At 41.9% G+C, this 18,987-nt stretch overlaps 1 protein-coding gene across 3 annotated transcripts in view; it reads left to right on the plus strand.

Annotated features, from left to right (window-relative positions):
* KDM1B (lysine demethylase 1B) overlaps positions 1 to 18,987 on the plus strand; it is a 47,642-nt gene that overhangs the window by 25,032 nt on the left and 3,623 nt on the right. For all 3 annotated transcript variants that reach the window (XM_070584128.1, XM_070584129.1, XM_070584130.1), the window contains 11 exons: positions 629 to 805; positions 1,181 to 1,255; positions 3,448 to 3,585; positions 4,513 to 4,684; positions 7,416 to 7,543; positions 8,776 to 8,907; positions 9,510 to 9,584; positions 12,542 to 12,658; positions 13,357 to 13,482; positions 14,370 to 14,492; positions 16,121 to 16,273. In XM_070584128.1, coding sequence (XP_070440229.1) covers positions 629 to 805; positions 1,181 to 1,255; positions 3,448 to 3,585; positions 4,513 to 4,684; positions 7,416 to 7,543; positions 8,776 to 8,907; positions 9,510 to 9,584; positions 12,542 to 12,658; positions 13,357 to 13,482; positions 14,370 to 14,492; positions 16,121 to 16,273 — 1,416 coding nt within the window. The remainder of the gene's footprint in view (positions 1 to 628; positions 806 to 1,180; positions 1,256 to 3,447; positions 3,586 to 4,512; positions 4,685 to 7,415; positions 7,544 to 8,775; positions 8,908 to 9,509; positions 9,585 to 12,541; positions 12,659 to 13,356; positions 13,483 to 14,369; positions 14,493 to 16,120; positions 16,274 to 18,987) is intronic.

The following is an 18,987-nucleotide window of genomic DNA, read 5'->3' on the forward strand; positions in this document are numbered from 1 at the left end:
AATACATACAACATAGAATGTACCATTTTTAACTGTTGTAAAATGTACAATTCAGTGGCATTAAGTACATAAACAATGTTGTATAACTGTCAGCACTATCTGCTTCCAGAACTTTTTCAATACCCCAAGTAGAAACCCCATACCCGTTAAGCAGTGACTTCCTGTTCCTCCCACTTCCCTCAGCCTCTGGCAACCACTCATCTACTTTCTGTCTCTATAGATTTGCCTATTCCAGGTATTTCATATAAATGGAATCATACAATATGGGGCCTTTTGTAACTAGTTTCTTCACTTAGCATGATGTTTTCATGGTTCATCCATGTTGTAGCATGGATTAGTACTTCATTCCTTTTTATGACTGGATAATATTCCATATATGGATAGACCACATTTTGTTTATCCATTCACCCATTGATGGACACTTGGATAGTTTCCATCTTTTGGCTATTTGAATAGTGCTGCTTTTGAACATTTTGTTTGAACATATGTTTTCAGTTCCTCTGGGTATTTACCTAGCAAGGCAACTGCTGGGTCATGTGGTAATTCTATGTTGAACTTTTTGAAGAAACAAGAATTGTGTTTTATTTGTTTGCTTTGTTTAACAGTTTGGCTTTATTTCCAAACACAGGAAGCTCTTACTCCTCAGAAATGTATTCCTCACATCATTGTCCGGGGTCTTGTGCGCATTCGATGTGTTCAGGAAGTGGAGAGGATACTTTATTTTATGACAAGAAAAGGTCTCATCAACACAGGAGTTCTCAGCGTCAGTCCTGACCAGCATCTTCTTCCTAAAGATTACCACAACGTAGGTGACTGTCTCCAGCAATAACACCGCCACTTGTCGTGATAAATGCTAGTTCGTACGTTGTTAATAACACTAGTAAAAGTCACATTATCACCATAAAAGTTATAAAGCAAGACTTTGTTAGTATGTGTGTCTCCGAGGAGGAGAATATCAAGCACTGTTTTCCTAGACTGTAGAAAAGAGGAAGGGATTTCTCAACACGAGTAGGACCGTAATCTTTATGAAAATACGTAACTTTCTACAGACATCAAAGAAATGTAGATGAGCTAACATTGCCTGGCAGTTAGTACCTTCCAGAACAACTAAACCAGTACATTGTTTTCATTTCTCTAATTAGATTTTTGTTCCCTTTTCTCTTCTTTTTTTTTTTTAAAGAAATCAGTCATAATTGTCGGGGCTGGTCCAGCAGGATTAGCAGCTGCTAGGCAACTGCATAACTTTGGAATTAAGGTAAGATTTTTGGCACATGGAGGCAGAAACAGATGGTTAACTGCTCCTTTGGTCCAGATTTTCTAAGACTTAGAAACCAGTTCCTGATTTTAGCAAAGAATGCTAAATACCGTATGTCTTCATATCTTTACAATCGATCCTAGAAAAGATACAAAATTTGAAGTTGGTTTGATAAAAGAAAGGTGGAGGGAAATAGAAATTCCCACAGCTTTGGAGAGGGTTTTAGACTTGAATGAGCAAATCAGAAGAGGTTCTAAGATGGTTAAAGCAGAAATTCTGGACAGGTTGTTAGTGACATAATAAAGGGGTCATTGGGAAAAATCCGTTTCTGCAATAGTTTGGGACAACAGATAGCAGCTGGGAAATTCGCTGTTTCTTGTATAAAAGTTTCTGAAATACTCTTTTAAATTTTTTTACGCAAATCAAAGGCACCCTTTGAATACTTAGTCTGAGAAACAAAAATCTTTGCTTTTGGAAGCAGACTGAATTAGTTAATCCATTGGTTGAGACAGAATTACGTGACTTTTAAAGTACAGTATGTATTTAAGGTAGCCTGCCTCCCCAAGATGGAATATTTTTTCTTTCTATCCAGTATGTTGCCTTATTCCAGTTGTTCAAAATTAGGCAAAACAGAGACTATTACAGAAAACCGTTTGTCCAATTCAGTATCTCAATTCCATTAGATTCATTCAATTAGCCATCCCCTAGATTTCTGTGACTTCCTAAGGTCTGACACGTTTCTCCTTTTTAAAAACTTACTTTGCAAAGATTTTGGTTTTCAGTTAAACCAAACGTGAAAATTAATTTGCTAGAATTGAATTGGTCTCTTCACTCTTCCTATCTAAAAGAAATGATGGCTTCTTTTTTCACAATATCTTCTCTGCTCAAAGTTTCAGAGATGAGAAAAGTTTTCAATAGCAATGCTTAGGAGAGGCTTTCCTTTTGTTTGGATGGAAGACCTAAGTCTTGAATTATACTATATTGCTGACCAAACAGAGGAATCTGAGTGAGACTTATAGGAAGTGTGTTTCCATTTTGAAATGTTTTTTAGTAGTGTTAACTATGAGGTGTTTTAATTGATCGCTTATTTATTTCAGTGTTAGCTATTAGGGCCCAAGGTTTCTTGTTTTGTTTTTTCACTTGGCAATCCTACAGATTATATTACAGGAGAAGTTATTAATATCCAAAGTCTGGGGGGCTGTCTTTAATGTTCAGCGTTCCTCTTTCACTAAAAGGAAACTAGAAATGAAGGACTCTATGTTAATCTGAAGTCAGAGAAAGAGAGTGGGAAGGGGAGAACCAGCAGTTGTAGCCTTCGTAGTTGGAGAAAATGAGGAATTTAGGTCTAAGGAAGAATATTCAGGGGATGCTTTTTACTATCCTCCTTCTCTCACCAGGTGATGAGGGAGACGCCTCTGAGACCACCCATCCCTCTCATGGTTGGGGAATAGATTCCTCCGAGTAACCTGAGAGATGGCTAACTGGGCACCCTTCTTGAGCACTTTGAAGGGGTGTTTTTTCGGGTCCAGAGATGAAATGACTGGCCTTGTACTGAACAGGACTTACATTTTCAGTTACTGCAGCCCAGGGAGGTGCTGCACTTGAGTCATAGGCTTTTCACCTGAGAGCAGCTCCTTGTGTCACCAGCATTAGCAGTTTGGAGGAGATGAGATAGCCTGGGTGTGGGACCAATCTGCTTAGACCAAGCCAGTGAGGTCCTCCTCAGATAGAATGGCATATGATGTTTTAAAAATAATAGTTATGTCTTAGGGAAGTTAAGGCCTATTTGCCATGCTAAACGGATTTTGCTACATACACAGATATTTCATAAGACAAAATCACCTCTCCAACCTAGTTTTCATAGTGCTTTTTAATTTATGGGATACTTTTTAGTAAGAGCTTTCAAAGTGCATTTCATGTGCTGGTTCATCAAATCTTATTATGGGATTGGAGAGGGAATAGTTTGAGGGATTTCTTCAGCAGACACTCACTCCTTGCTAGAATCTGGATTGTTTGTTTTAACATCTACTGTGGCTTCTGTTCACACCGCCCTCTTTAAAATTGTTCCTCTTGTAATGTAATACGTTAACCAAATAGGGAACTTATTTAACTGTGTCATTCTGCATTTATAGTCCTGCGTTTGATATGACTATTCCATCCTATTTAGCTTCCCTCATTGTCTTTCTTTTTAGGTGACTGTCCTGGAAGCCAAAGACAGAATTGGAGGCCGCGTATGGGATGATAAATCTTTTAAAGGTGTCACGGTGGGAAGAGGAGCCCAGATTGTCAATGGCTGTATTAACAACCCAGTAGCGCTAATGTGTGAACAAGTGGGTTTCTTTAAGATTTGTATTGTAGAGAAAGAAAAGAAAAAATGGTCTCAGTTTGCTGTGTGTAGTATTAATATGCTTCTAGATAGTATATAACAACCCCAAATGTTTTTTTTTTTTGCCGACTCATCCCCTTTGAAAAGTAAATAAAAACAATTACAGTTGTTCTTTTCTGAGAAGGTGGAACTAGAGGACTTAAAGTATTTTTTTTCTTTTTCTCAGCTCTTTAATTATCTTTGTGTGCTATTTGCAGCCCACTTGATTGGCTCAGAGTTTTAGGGTTGCCAGATTAAGCAAATAAAATATAGAATGCCCAGTGAAATTTGACTTTCAGATGAACAAGTAATTTTTTAGTATAAGTATATCCCAAATATTAGGCTAGTTTCCATGCAAAATTTGGGATATACTTATGCTAAAAAAAATTATTTGTTGGTTATCTGAGAGTAAAATTTAACTGGACATCCTTTTATTTGGCAGTACGTAGTTTCTTTGAAGACCTGGTAAGCCCAAGGTTTTTTCTGAAATATTTGTTGACAGCAAATTCAGTTCCAACTTATCCTGTGAGTGAGTGTGTGTTCGTGTGCTCATTTACCTGAGAGTCCGTAGAGGAGACAGAATGTCAGCGCAAACAGAGGCAGTGCACAGCTATTGCATCTGAAGCACTAATAAATGTTGGCTGGAAAGCTATGGAGTGCATGGCACAGAAGCTCTTGCTGTCACCCTCACGTTCTCATAAGGTCTCATAGGTTTCGTGCTGTTTTTTTCACTGCCTTAATTTGCTGCCATTCCCCATTAAACATATTTAGCTTTGTTTTTGAGAGGTACTAGACCATTTTCTCCCTGAGAGCTCTGTCTAATTTCAGCTTAGAACCTGTAAATATTCTTTCCAGGGAAAATTTTCACCTTCTTATTCTTATTATTTTGAAGCTTGGCATCAGCATGCATAAATTTGGAGAAAGATGTGACTTAATTCAGGAAGGTGGAAGAATAACTGACCCCACTCTTGACAAGCGCATGGATTTTCATTTTAATGCTCTCTTGGATGTTGTCTCTGAGTGGAGGAAGGATAAGACTCAGCTCCAAGATGTCCCTTTAGGAGGTATGGGGAGAATGGTGTTCTGATTGTTCCATCTGAGTCTCGTTCTAACCTAAGCTTGATGAGCAGTAGCATCACGCATCCGCAAGGTTGGACGTGTGCAGTCAGTCCTGATGAGCATTCCTTTTGGACTGATGAGTTCTCCAGACCGTTCCTCAGAGGAGAGCAGAGCTTCCTCAGGGACCCTTACGTGCTCGTGTGTGCACGCACACACACAAATCTTACTTTACACAATAGCTGGTGTTTAAAAAAATTATTTACATGTTTAATTTTCCATTTCCTGGAGGAACTTACTTTTAAGGAAACGTGGTAAACCCTATGTGAATTGTCACCCCATAATGTCTTTTCCTAGATAAAGGGTTCTGTATGCCAGGATTTCTTCTCTTTTCCTTTTAGGTTAAGATTTTTTCAGTATGTTTTGTTTAAGAATGCAAGAATATGTATTATAATTTAAGAATTTTAATGCAAAATCTGTAGGCTTTGGTGCTCAATGGATAATATTAACCACAACCCTTTAGAAAACTTGACTGTCTCTAATGACTCATTTCCATGATGGTGCCAGCTTTAGTGTGATAGATTTTACCCTTAGATAGATTTACTTTTAAATTGATATTTATTTATTTACCCTACAATTTTATGACCTGAGTGTATTCACTTGAAGTTCTTGGAGCCCTGTCGGAGTTTCTTAAAGTGTGATTATATGAACTCAATTTGCAAGATGCTGATTTTCTTCAACTGTACATTTCTTTGCAAGAGTTCTCAATTCTCCATCCTAGTGTATACTCCATCTCTGTTTGGAGTACGCTTCTCAGTAGCGGGGACTGTCTCTTCTTTTTATCCGTCCCTCAGCTACCTCCACCCGCCACCTCTGAGACTGACTCACATTCTAATCGCTCTTAGTAAGTGTTGACAGATGAACCGTTACAGACCATTGTCAGAGATTTACTGGGGTCAGCAGGGATATTTAATCAAATGTGGGAGTGTCCAGACCAGGTGGTGAGCTGTTGAATTTTCTGGAATTGAAGACAGTTGATAGGCTGACTTGCAGGATGTTCTCAGAATTTGGTTAGTGTTTTGCACATGTGTAGTAGTCACTGGATGGGGTTTTTCATTACACTTCTTTTGGGGTCACCGATAAAAAAGTTAATAATACTGCTTTGTCTTGGCCTTACTTAAGAAATGTTATTAAGGGAAGATCAGCAACACTACTGTGTAAGTAGTTGTTTCATCTTTTTAATATATTTTTTTTAAAGTTTTAATAGTAGTGCACACATCTCTATATAAGGTTATAGTTATAGCCTGCCTGGCAGTATCTGACTAAGATCTATCTTATTAGCACTTAGCTGAAAAAAACAAAACATAAATACTAAGAGGCTAGAGTTAATTTTGCAAAGCATATGTACTAAAGCTTTTAAATATTATTTACATAAAAATCACATTATGTCTTCTCTCAGTCTGTTTGTACTTAATTTTATGTACTATTCCAGCAATCTTGGTTCTTTCCAAACCTCTACAAAACCTAAAGGAAAATAGAAACCGCATAGCAGGAGGCAGGAATGGCACTGCTACAGAAAAGTACTGAAAGTGGCAGACAGGCCCACTGGTGTAGGGGCAGAAGCTAGGCTCAAATCCAGAGGTGCTGTGGATGTCCCCCTATTACAATCTAGTGTAAGCATTGAAAATTTTAGTGAGAACCTTGAGTTGTCCAAAAGAAGTTAACTGATGTTCAGTTCTGTTTTGAGTCAAGCAGGTGCACAATACTTTATAGAAGCTTTGAGTCCGCAACCTATGTGTTGGATGGTTGTCATCACTGGGGAGATATGAAGAAGTAATCTGTGCTAAGATGCTTATAATTTGTGAGACTTGAGCCTCCCCTCCACACTCCAAATAAAGGAATCTAGGATGACAGTTGGAATGATATCACAGGGCTTGTGTATCTGTAATTGAAAGTTCCAGCCGCATGGGATAGATATGTGCTGGGATCGATAACAAAGGTGTGATTCCCGAAGCTTGCAGGTGATGCTGGGCTGTACAGGATGGATGGGATTGGGTGGGGAAGGGCAGTCCGGTGAGGTGAGTGGTAGTAGCAGACCTTACAGGGTTGGAATTTACCAGAAAAAGATTGAGCGGCAGCACAGCGGAGCCTGTAAGTGGGCAGGTAGTAGTTGCTATCTTTGGGAAGGCTAAAAATGTGCTCGTGTTGTCTGGCTGTGGGTTTTGGAACTTATTGCATAGGCAGTGGAGAACCAGTAATTAAAGGTATTGAGGCAGAGGGCTGATGTGACGAAAGTCCATAGAGGAATATTCTTGTTGAGGGATGATACTGCCAGTCGTCAGTCTACTATAGATGTCTTAGTTGAGGTGAGATGCTTTAAGCACGTGACTTTAAGCTGAGGACAGTGGGACCAGAAGGGGCATGGGAGCCCTCTGTGTGTGTGTGTGTCTTTATATGTGCAGGGGGTACTTCTATGTCTTGAGCAAAAGAAGAAACAGTTTCTCAACTAAGCAGATGTGAAACATGGTTAAGATATAGAACCTACATACTTTTTTCTCCAGTTAGGATAGGCGTTTAATTCCTGAGAGAAACCAACCTTATCAAGATAGCCTTTTCCTCCCGTTTACTTGGGAGAGGACTTTGGAAGTTTGGGGTTTTGTGGGGTGCAGGAGGTTGAAAGCAAAGGGTGAGGAAGTAGAGAATAATGTTTTTTTCCTGCTTTGATCCATTCCCTTACAGAAAAGATAGAGGAGATCTACAAAGCTTTTATTAAGGAGTCCGGTATCCAGTTCAGTGACCTGGAAGAACAGGTGCTCCAGTTCCATCTCAGTAACCTGGAATACGCCTGTGGCAGCAACCTCCATCAGGTGTGACTGGGTTTTGTGAAACGCGTGCTTCAAAAATGCTTGTTTTTGGTGTATGTACGTGTATTTTATATATTTAAATATTGAACCTTGGGCTGGTTTGGATAAACAGGAAACAGTGGTAGTACTGCTTACAAGTTTGAAAACCACCACTTTAGAGCTTATTACCCCAAAGTGGTTTTGAATATTTCTTTTAAAAAAAAGCAAGAGAGAGGCTGGCCCAGTGGCGTAGTGGTTAAGTCCTCACACTCTGCTTGGCGGCCTGGCCTTTGCTGGTTCGGATTCCAGGTGCGGACCTACAATGCCGCTCATCAAGCTGTGCTGTGGTGGAGTCCCACATAAAATAGAGGAAAATTGGCACAGATGTTAGCTCAGGGACAGTCTTCCTCAAGCCAAAAAAAAAAAAAAAAACCAAGAGAAAGGTTTCTTCCAATACTGCCTGTGAAGAAGCTCAACATGTAAAACCCAATACAGGGAGAGGGCTGGTTGGGCTGAATCAGGGAGGGACCAGCAGCCCTGTGCCTTCACTGCTTCCTTGGCCCCACAGAGGCTCTTGAGGCATTTCTGTGGAACCGTGGTCTGAAAACACTGCTCTCAAGAAACCAAAATAGAGTGTCCTTGCAGTTATGGTCTGTTTGTCTTGCTAAAATAAATTTAAACTTGCCCGACTCATTTAACCAACTGTGGTCTTGATACTCAGATATTGTCTATTGTGCATAGAGGCTCCACGGATGATTCCTGAGTGAATTGTCCTCTGCAGGACCCCTCCCTTTCCATTCAGTTCTTCACTGCAGTTGGAATAACAATGTTTTCCAAAATCATGCTGCATTTCAGCCTCTAGAGAGATTCCATGTTGAAGACAAATAGTTGGCATGTTTCTATGTGGAATTGATCAAGTGCAATTTTACTCCCGTAGAATTCTCCTTTCCAAGTTGATATATAATACAATATTTATTTTTATTAAGGAATGGTGCCCATGTCCAAATCATATCTACCTTTTGTTCTAAAATAAGCTTTCCTGTGTGTTATCGAGAGATTTCTTGCTCCTGACAGTGGTATCCACCGGGTTGTCTGTTTGTCCCCTCTGTCCTTCATATTTTGTCCTGTGCCTAGGCAGCCCTGCCCTCCTGCCTTGGATGGCTTTTTTCCCCTTGAGCTCCTTTATTGTCCCTGAGGCGCAGGCTGAAGGATTTACATGACCTCTTCTGTTCCCGTCCTCTCCTGTTGTGTCCCAGGTGTCAGCTCGCTCCTGGGACCACAATGAATTCTTTGCCCAGTTTGCTGGTGACCACACTCTCCTAACTCCAGGCTACTCTGTCATCATTGAAAAGCTGGCCGAAGGACTAGACATTCGGCTCAAGTCTCCAGTGAGTGTGGACAGCTGTGGGGGGCTCTGGGTGGGCCTTGTTTGTGAAGGATGTGAAGTTGGGGGCATGTGGGTTACACAGGAGACAGGCGCTTACTTTGATGTCCAGCCGTGTCTGCAGGGACTTTTGTGGTACATGGTAGCCAGTGGGCAGCAGCATTGTCCATGTCAGTTAGGTGCCTGCTGCTGTTTGGAAACAGCAGTGGCTCAAAAGTATTTTTCTTAATAATATAGCGTTCAAGTTGCTTACAACCTCCCTGACCCAATGCAATTATTTTCACTTTTAAATTTTCCCTTCACTCTTTGTCCCTATGCATTTGTATTGTACCTCGTTAGAATCATAGAGGTATTTGTTTATATGCATATTTCCTTTTACACTGTATTATAAAGGTTTTCCATTTTCTGACATAGTGTGGATAACTATTAATGGCTGTGGTAGTTCCCTGAAGTAAGCTGTAACTGTTGTTGAGAGCTCTGAATGCTGGGAAATGATTCCCCATAGCCGTGGGGAGGGAAATGCACATCACAGGAGAATTGGAAAGGCTTCTGGATCATATGGTTCTCTCCCTCATTATGTTTGTCATCATTCTTTTTCTGGAGCAGGTACAGAGTATTGATTATTCTGGAGATGAAGTGCAAGTTACCACCACCGATGGGACAGGATGTGCAGCCCAGAAGGTAAGGCCTAGAATTTTACTAGCTGCAGCCGAGTGCCTGAGGGGAAGGAAGACAGTTTTTTCCACCAAGCAGTTTGCCTTTGACCTCTGAAGAGTTGTCTGTCTCTGCTTCATTGTGTATGTATGTGCAAATCTGGTTTAATTAATCTAACACTATATAGGTTCATGGCAGATGGAATTCTGAATAGAGTTTCTCAAAATGGGTTCTATGGCATGTTAGTCCTGAGAGTTGAACAAGAAAAGAAATTCTTTGGCCAGATAAGTTTGAAAAGTATTGTGTACTACTGTCGGCTTTTAGGGTTAAATATGAGCATATTAAAGGCTCTGAGGAGTCCTGCATTTAAAAAACTTATTTTGCTTAGTTCAGATAAATAGAGAAAGTTCAGATAAGAACCTACTTTACTTTGTTTAATTCACTGCTTTCCAAGTTGGTGTTGTTTGTTTGTTTGTTTTACCATGAAACAATTTTTCAAATAGAGAAAGCTCCATATTTTCATTTTGAAACTGGCAGGAGTACTTTCCTATCATTTGAGTTTTTGGTAAACAGCTTAAATAAGTGGACAGTGAAAGGTGCTGTCATGTAATATGTGAAGTCATACTGGGATTTCTATATTGTTGGACAACAAAGGTGCTTACTTGGGTTGGAGGGAGATAATAAACATCCTAAGTTTAAGTTCAGGTATGTCTGAGGTGATTACCAAAATGTGGAATTGACGAACTATCACTTGTTCAAATATTTCACAGTCCTTGATATTCATACAGAGATGGATGTGCTGTAGTGTGTGAGTCCAGGGGCATGGGTTCTCCTGTTAATCCTGCCATTAACTAGCTGAATAGTTAGTAGTGATAGTGTAGCCTTTGGACTAGCTGTAGGGGTTGACGAGGTTCTCAACGGGGCTGCGTGTGCGAATCACCTGGGAGGTGCTTAACAAGAAAGGTTGCAGAGCCCCACCCTGCAGAGATTGTCCCTGAATGGGGCTGGGCCTGTTTGTAAAGCTTCCCAAGTGATCCCAACATGCGGCCAGAGTGGAGGCCCCCTGGGCCACAGTGTCCTTGTCCGTGAGTCCTGAGATGAGAATCAGGTTCCTGTCTAAAGTTCTTCCTAGTGGTAACTTCTTTTTAAATACACCTTTTTAAAACTTCAAGTTAGCTGGTGGCTCCAACCCTGTTATTCTGTGACCCTTCCTCTTGGCGTCCAGGACAGCACTAGTCCCCCTTACCCTGCTGACCTTCCTTGCCTGACCCTGGACAGGCCGTGTGCTCTGCTTTCTTTGTCTTCTGGCTCTCCAGAGATCCTAGGGCGTAGCTTCAGGCTGTTTCCCAACCTGCTCTGAAATGTGTAAAGCAGGTATTTTTGTTTTTATGCTAGTCAGGACACATCACACTGTCTGAATTGGAAGTTTCCCCAGCCTATAAGTGAAAGATTTCCAACCCAACGTGATATGCTGATAAACATTTGACACACTGTAATTCACTCCAGGCTGCCTCCGCTGAGATCTAGCTGTAGTTCCTTCCCAGGGTATGTTTATGTCTTTTGCCTACTTGTTTGCCTAAGTTCATGTGCTTTTGAAAGCTTTTTTGTCATTAAAATATCTAGGTCTTATTTCCTTGCAGTTCTTATGTATCCAAGAGAGTAGTTGCTCCTCTTTTTTTGTTGGGGGGGTTGCATGGTGGCTGTTATCTATAACCAGATCGAAGATAGAGAACATGTTTTATACTCTATGGAATTTTCAGGTGGCAGAAAATAGTAACAAAATCACAGGAAGAACTCGGAACTTCCTATGGTCCTGGAATTGAGGTTTAATCCAAATCTACTAAATCTGTGATGAAGGCTAGGATAGATACGGGGCTTGGTGTTCGTCTCCATGCCACTCTCATCGTAGTGTGTTATCCTGTACTGCAGATGATGGAAAACACACACACTTCCCAGACTCCTTTGCAGCTGAGGTTCTAAATATGAATTAGGTCCAGCCAGTCAGATGCGCTTCATGAGACTTGGAAGGTGTGGTGTGGCTTTGCCTCACTTCTGCTGCCTCTGCTGACAAGCACAGTGGTCGTGGTGTTGGGTTCCTCTGCACCGGGGAGTAGAGCTGCCAGGGTCACTCAGGAACTACAAGGGAGTCCGGGCACCAGGCGGCTGTTTTGCTGGTGCAGGGTGTTCTATATGTGACATGGCTCTGGTGCTCATGGCTCCTGATTGTGGCAATGGCAACATAGTTCTGGAGCCAGAAATTTCTTGATTATATGGAAAGACAGCAGCTCTCTTTGATGGCCTGGTTGTGTGGCGTGACTTTGAGAGAGATTCTTGAAGGCTCAGCCTAGCACCTGCATCTTTTGCCCTCCTAAATGATTCTGTAAGCCATTTGCGACTGCGATAAACTACTTCCTCGAAAAAAAATTTCATGTGGCTTTTCATGATTATAATAATCTCTAATGTTTACCCTTTATGAAGCATATTTATGTATATTGTAAGTGTTTTAGTTTAGGCGTTACCACAATCCTTTGAGGGGCAAATATTCCCTTCTTTTTATAGATGTTTGGCAGAGAAGAGTGGCGGGTATTAGCCACGCATTAGGAAGTGTCAGGAATGACACGCAAATCTACTTCTCCCGGCTCTGTTTAGGGCCGTTTCCTCTCATAGCACTGCTTTTCAGGATGGGGTTCTGTTGACTGTCCTTACCCAGGGTTAGTATTAACCATCAAGACCTTTATTCATATTCCTCCATTGGATGTCCCTTCCACTCAGCCAGGCAGCCGCATGCAGTGGACAGTCTGTACAATTGTACATGGCAGCCTTCGTTCCTCCCAGTATAGCAACATGGGATGTTGGCAGTCTCATGCCTGGCAATAGAGAAGAGTGTTCTTTAGGTGTTGTTTTCCTAGAAATGACTCCACTGAGTAGTTGTAGTGTTAGGTTCAGTTGCTATTTGTGTGTTAACTGTTAATTATTTCCCACAGGTATTAGTCACTGTACCACTGGCCTTACTGCAGAAAGGGGCCATCCAGTTTAATCCACCGTTGTCAGACAAGAAGATGAAGGCTATCAACAGCTTAGGCGCAGGCATCATTGAAAAGGTGAATGAGTTATTTAAGCCTCAGAAGTAAAGAGATTCATCTCAGATGACAGGAGTTTCTTAACTTCTGACATTGGGAAGTAGTGGGTAATTTTTCATCCCGAATAAAATTCAAAGATTTCCTTTTCATTGGAATAATTGTTCATGAAGAATACAAAAGGATATTATCAAGACCAAAGGAGGAGAGCTGGCTGAGGTCTGTGAGTTTTGACTTTAGGAGAGGAATCTTGTTATTCAAAATTTGAATTTGGCATATAAATGAGGAATTCTTTTTTTTTTTTTTTCTGCCTTTCATGTCTACCCTCCACTAAATGGCCCCTCTGAGGAAAGTGTTTTACTTCTGCTTTTAAAATCTCCTTTAGCAGAGTCTGCTAGGGTTGGAGTAGATCCTGGCAGACCTATGAATAGTAAGAACTTGTCTTAGAAACATGAGCTTCAAGACCAAGTCTCGGGAATGCTTTGCATCTTCAGAATAGCCTAGAGGTTGTCACTGGGCCCCACCATTATCTGTGAGCGAACAAGACTGAAGGGCATGAAAACCCAGATGCTCAGAGAGAACAGAGGAGGTATGAGAATGCAAAGGGATTTTGGTTTGATTTTCGAACACGGTTTTAGTTAAGAGCCATAGGTTGCTTGTTAGAGATTGCTGTGCTTTTGGTTCAAGAAACTCTTAACCATCTTTCTCTTCTCACTTTCCAGATTGCCTTGCAATTTCCTTACAGATTTTGGGACAATAAAGTTCAAGGGGCTGACTTTTTTGGTCACGTTCCTCCTAGTGCCAGCAAGCGAGGGCTTTTTGCTGTATTCTATGACATGGATCCCCAGGTAAAATGATGGGTCAAATGTGGTTTTAATCCCCTCATTACAATTCGGAAGTTGGTTTGGTAATTACTCAGGTGTCAAGCGCAGGATCTAATGGACATCGTGGACATGCTGGGTGTATGTTTATACTCTGGGAGGATACTTGGACTGGGACATTTCCTAGAGGCACGGAGCCCCAGTGTCGGCCATATTTTCTTGAAGGACTAACATTGGTCCCTGGGAAATGAATTAGTCGCTTGTGGAAACCGTTGTTTCAGGCTGATAGAGGAATTCCTCTGAAGGAGAGCTGGTGACAACACAGTCATGAGTGGTCCTTGAAAAGTACTCTCCAGGGGTCCTCCAGGGAGCTCTGGTGTGGGGGGGTCCTGGTGTCAGGAGGTGTGATTGGTGGGAGGAGGAGGAAGAGGGGAGGGCATGCCCAGGACTTGAAAGCTCTGGCAGTGGTGATGTCACGCCACAGTCACAGTTGTTTCCTTCTTTCTCTCCTTCCAAGAAACTTAATCTTAAAAGGTTTCACCTGGGAGCCAAGGGCAAACTTTCTTTACCACTTGAGGTGGTTTTTTCCATTATCTTATCTACAGACTTGCCTTCTCAACCTCGTTCTACTTGTTCTCAAACAAGTTCTTATAAGGGAAAAGCCAAGGGCACCCGCAATTGGATGTTTTTACCACTTCCCGAGTTTTTTCAGCAGGGAACAATAAAATGTATAGATGAACAATGAGTGTTTGTGAGGAAAATGGACTGGTGGTGAAAACGAGGAAAAGGGACAGTAGGAAATAATGAAACTTAACTTGTGAGGATGAGCTCCTTATGCATTGGGAGCTGTGCGTTTGGAGTCTTCTGTACCCAAAGCAAAAAGTGTAAACTGCTTTTTCGTTTCGCATCTCCAGAAGAAGCACAGCGTGTTGATGTCAGTGGTGGCTGGGGAGGCGGTGGCGTCCGTTAGGAACCTGGACGACAAGCAGGTCTTGCAGCAGTGCATGGCTACCCTGCGGGAGCTGTTCAAGGAGCAGGTCAGAGAGACCTCGTTGACAGGAGAAAGACGTGCTTGCTGTTAACTTAGTGTGCTCTCCAGAGTGCTGGGATCCCGAAGCCCCCATCGTTCCTGACGAGGAAAGGAGCCAAGGCAGTGGGCAATGTTATTCTTTCTCCCATTATCCGACTTTCCCCCCGGATTAGTCAGCTCTAGCTGCCGTGACAAAAGACCACAGGCTGGGTGCTTTCAACAGTGGAAATTTATTTTCTCACAATTCTGAGCCTAGAAGTCCCGGATCAAGATGTCAGCAGGCTTGGTTTCTACTGAAGTCTCTCTCCTTGGCTCACAGATGGCTGCATTCTCGCTGTGCCCTCTCATGGTCACCCCTCTGTGTGTGTCTGTGTCCTAATCTCCTCCTCTTATAAGGCAACCAGTCATGCTGGATTAAGGCCCACCGTAACGACCCCATTTTGACTTAGCGGTCCTCTGTCGAATACAGTCACATGATGAGGTACTGGAGGTTACAGCTTCAACGTAGGAATTTTAGGGGGACACAGTGCAGCCCACAATACCCCATACCTCCTTTCACACTGTTGTCTTCCTTTTTTCTCGCATCATGCACACCCCTTTTTTTCTAAGGATGTAAAAGGCTCAGCATTTTCCATGGATTCTGTATTTACCCAAACCCTAGCAGGCTTTGGTGACAACTTCCCTTTTAACGGGATATTGTCCAGCATTTTCTCGTACCCCACATCTGCAGCCAGTCCCTTTTCTGTCTTTTCTCCAAGGAGCCCAAGGTACTTTATATTTTTATATTTAGTCAATTTATATTTTATATTTAGTCAGTTTACTAAATCTTGCAATCTCTGGAGATTTATAAATGATGTGGCATGTATCTTTTTCAAATAAAGGAGCAGAAGTAGAAAGAAGTGAAATGACTCAAAATTTACATAAATTAGAGAAAGGCACCCGGGGGTGTTGCTTATTTTGCATGATGTGATTATATCTCACAGTAGTCCCTAGCTTGGGGCTTTTGTCCAAAAATTGTTTCTAAAGTAGTTCTTTGGAACTTTAAGACACAGTTTCCATAGAAATATTTTTCATGGTGGTGCTTGTCAGAGGCCAGCCTACAAAATTATTTGAAACTTAGTATGAAAGATATCTTTGTAATAATAGCTGTTTCGTGGAGAAGCAGCTAAAGAAACACAAGGAACGATGTTTTTGCTGGTGAGGCGTGTGTCATGATCCTGAAGGTCTAGGGAGGTCCCCAGACTTCCCTCTCCTCCTCTGGCCCAGAGACCCCTTTCCCTCCGTCTCTGCAGCGCATGCCCGGCGGTGGGAAAGGGGGTGTCAGCACCCTTAGCCCTTGGCGATGGCCCGTGGTAGGCGGGGGAATGTGTCTAGGAGACGCAGGATGAAGTGGAGAAGCGAGGAGGTGTGCGTCGGGGGAGGTTGCAGAGTTTGGGCAGGCGATAGAGGATGGTGCACATTTAAGTAACGGGCCTGGGTGGAGCTGCAAGGAGGTAGGAGGAGCCTCCTGAGAACTGCTGTTTCCGAATCAACTCATTTTCTAGAGGGAGGGAGGACTGTAGGTTTACACTTGGAGTCGCATCACGTCTGAGTCCCTTCTTGATCCTGTTTTATGATTCCTTCTATTTGACGCAGGAAGTCCCAGATCCCACGAAGTATTTTGTCACTCGGTGGAGCTCGGACCCCTGGATCCAGATGGCCTACAGTTTTGTGAAGACAGGTGGGAGTGGTGAGGCCTATGATATCATTGCTGAGGAAATACAAGGAGCAGTCTTCTTTGCTGGTGAGGTGTGTATCAGAATCCTGAACCCAATTATTTTTATTTTGATTCTTCTCTTTTAATTAAAGTAATCCATGTCCAGAGTTTAAAAGCAAAGTCAAATACTGTGAAAAATCTTATGACAATAAACAGCAGATACCCTCTCAACATCCTTCTCAAACTCCCAGTGCAGCTATTGTTTTAAGATATGTTTTTGTCTACATATATAGAGAGCAAGGTTTTTTGTTTTTGTTGTTGTTTTTTTTTTTTTTTCTGGGAAAGATTTGCCCTGAACTAACATCTGTTCCTGATCTTCCTCTCTTCTTTTTCTTTACTTTTTTTTGCTGAGGAAGACTGGCCCTGAGCTAACATCCATGCCAATCTTCCCCTATTTTTTTTGGTATGTGGGCCACCAGCACAGCATGGCCGCTAACAGAGTGGTGTAGGTCTGTGCCTGAGAATTGAACCTGGGCCACCGAAGCAGTGAGAGCACCAAACTTTAACCACTAAGCCATAGGAGCTGTCTCCAGAGCAGCCATTTTTAACTCTCTCTGCTGTTTCTTCTGGAATTTACTTCATGTTTTAAAATGTTTATATTGTTGTCTTCTGATTTAACAAGTTATACATTATCTGCTGACTTCCTATCAGGCTGAAGATTTAGCCCATTGTCTTTTGGCAACATGGTTATTTCACTCTTTTAATTCAGTTGGTATCAGTGTTTATGGAACGTGGCTGTGTCAGTGTTGCTTACCATTGAACCAAGGAGGTGTTCATTGATTCCTTTCTGACAGTTTTCTGTTTTCTTGACTGTCATAATGGCCCTTTTCTCATTAGCTTTTTTTTTTTTTTTGAGGAAGATTAGCCCTAAGCTAACTACTGCCAATCCTCCTCTTTTTGCTGAGGAAGACTGGCCCTGAGCTAACATCCATGCCCATCTTCCTCTACTCTATATGTGGGACGCCTACCACAGCATGGCTTTTGCCAAGCGGTGCTGTGTCCGCATCCGGGCTCCGAACCGGCGAACCCAAGGCCACCGAGAAACAGAATGTGCGAACTTAACCGCTCCACCACCAGGCCGGCCCCATCATTAGCTTAATTCTTTTCGTACCTCTCCTCCAGCCTCCCCATCCTCTGGTCGTCTTTGAATCACAGTTGAATCCTAGTGAGCTGGCTTGTTCGCTCCGTCTTTTGAAACCCCGCTTCCTGGCATCCTCGTCCCTTTGCTCCGGTCTGCACTGGGTGACTCCGGGGCTCCTGCACAGTGTCCTCCTGGGACTCCTCCTTAGCACTTTCCAGAGTCAAAGTTTTATTTTCTAGATCCCTCTTCTTTCTTTTTTAATTTATTTTAAAAATTGTAGTAAACTACACATAACATTAGGTGGGCCATCTTAAGTGTTTTTAAGTGTACCGTTCAGTGGCATTAAATACGATCACATTGTTGTGTGACTGTCACCATTATCCATCTCTGGAACTTTTTGTCCTGCGAAACTGAAACTCTGTACCCATTAGACAGCTCCTCATTTCCCCTCCACCAGTCCCTGGCAGCCACCACTTTACCTCCTGTCTCGATGGATTTGTTTTAGGGACTCATCTAAGTGGAATCATGCAGTATTTGTCCTTTTGGGACTGGCTTATTTCACTTAGCATAATATCCTCAAGGTTCATCTATGTTGTGGCATGTGTCAGAATATCCTCTTTTTTAAGACTAAATAATATATGTATATATATTACATTTGTTTATCCATTCATCGTCATGGACGCTTGAGTTGCTTCCACCTTTTTGGCTATTGTGAATAATGTTGCTATGAACGTGGGTGTACAAATATCTTTCATGAACCTCCTTTCGGTTCTTTAGGGTATCTACCCAGAAGTGGAATTGCTTCATCGTATATTCATTCTATGTTTGATGTTTTGAGGAACCACTGCACTGGTTTCCACAGCAGCTGAACCATTGTACATTCCCACCAGCAGTGAGCAAGCGTTCTCATTTCTCCGCATCCACCACTCTTGTTATTTTTGGTTAGCCATCCTAATGAGCGGCTTTTCTTCTTTCTCGGTTTACTTCTGTTAAGAAATGTTTTGCCGTTTTGATTTCTGATCTCTTCTGTGCCTTTTGTTTTGACTCCTTGTAGTCTAGAAGCTCTTGTCCTTCATTCTGAGATTTTTTTACTTTTGATCATTTTCTCCCATTTCTTTTTCTACTATATATATTGGAACTCTTGAATTTGTATCTTATTTTCTTTTCTTTACTATTGCTCATTCTACTTTTGTTGTAAGAAGATTTTTTGTCTTCCAATCCTTGAATTGACTTTTAAAATTTTGGCTCTTTTACTTAATGAGTGCTTATTGTTCTCAGAGTATTTTCCTTTATTGGTAGCTTCCTCTTCTTGCTCCATGACTTGTTCCTTGTGTGGCTCTTCAGAGTTCCTGTTTTGTTTCCTTTAGCCTCTGCCTCCCACATGTCCAAGTATCCAATCCTTGACTGTCCGCTTAGATTTGAGTGAGGTATTTTTCTTTTTTTTTTTTTTTTGAGGAAGATTAGCCCTGAGCTAACATCTGCTGCCAATCCTCCTTTTTTTGCTGAGGAAGATTGGCCCTGAACTAACATCTGTGCCCATCTTCTTCTATTTTATATGTGGGAAGCCTGCCACAGTATGGCTTGACAAGTGGTGCATAGGTCTCCAAACCAGCAAACCCTGGGCCAGTGAAGTGGAATGTGCAAACTTAACCACTACACCACCAG

Source organism: Equus przewalskii, chromosome 19 (genome assembly GCF_037783145.1).
Source record: "Equus przewalskii isolate Varuska chromosome 19, EquPr2, whole genome shotgun sequence".
Classification (NCBI taxonomy): Eukaryota; Metazoa; Chordata; class Mammalia; order Perissodactyla; family Equidae; genus Equus; species Equus przewalskii.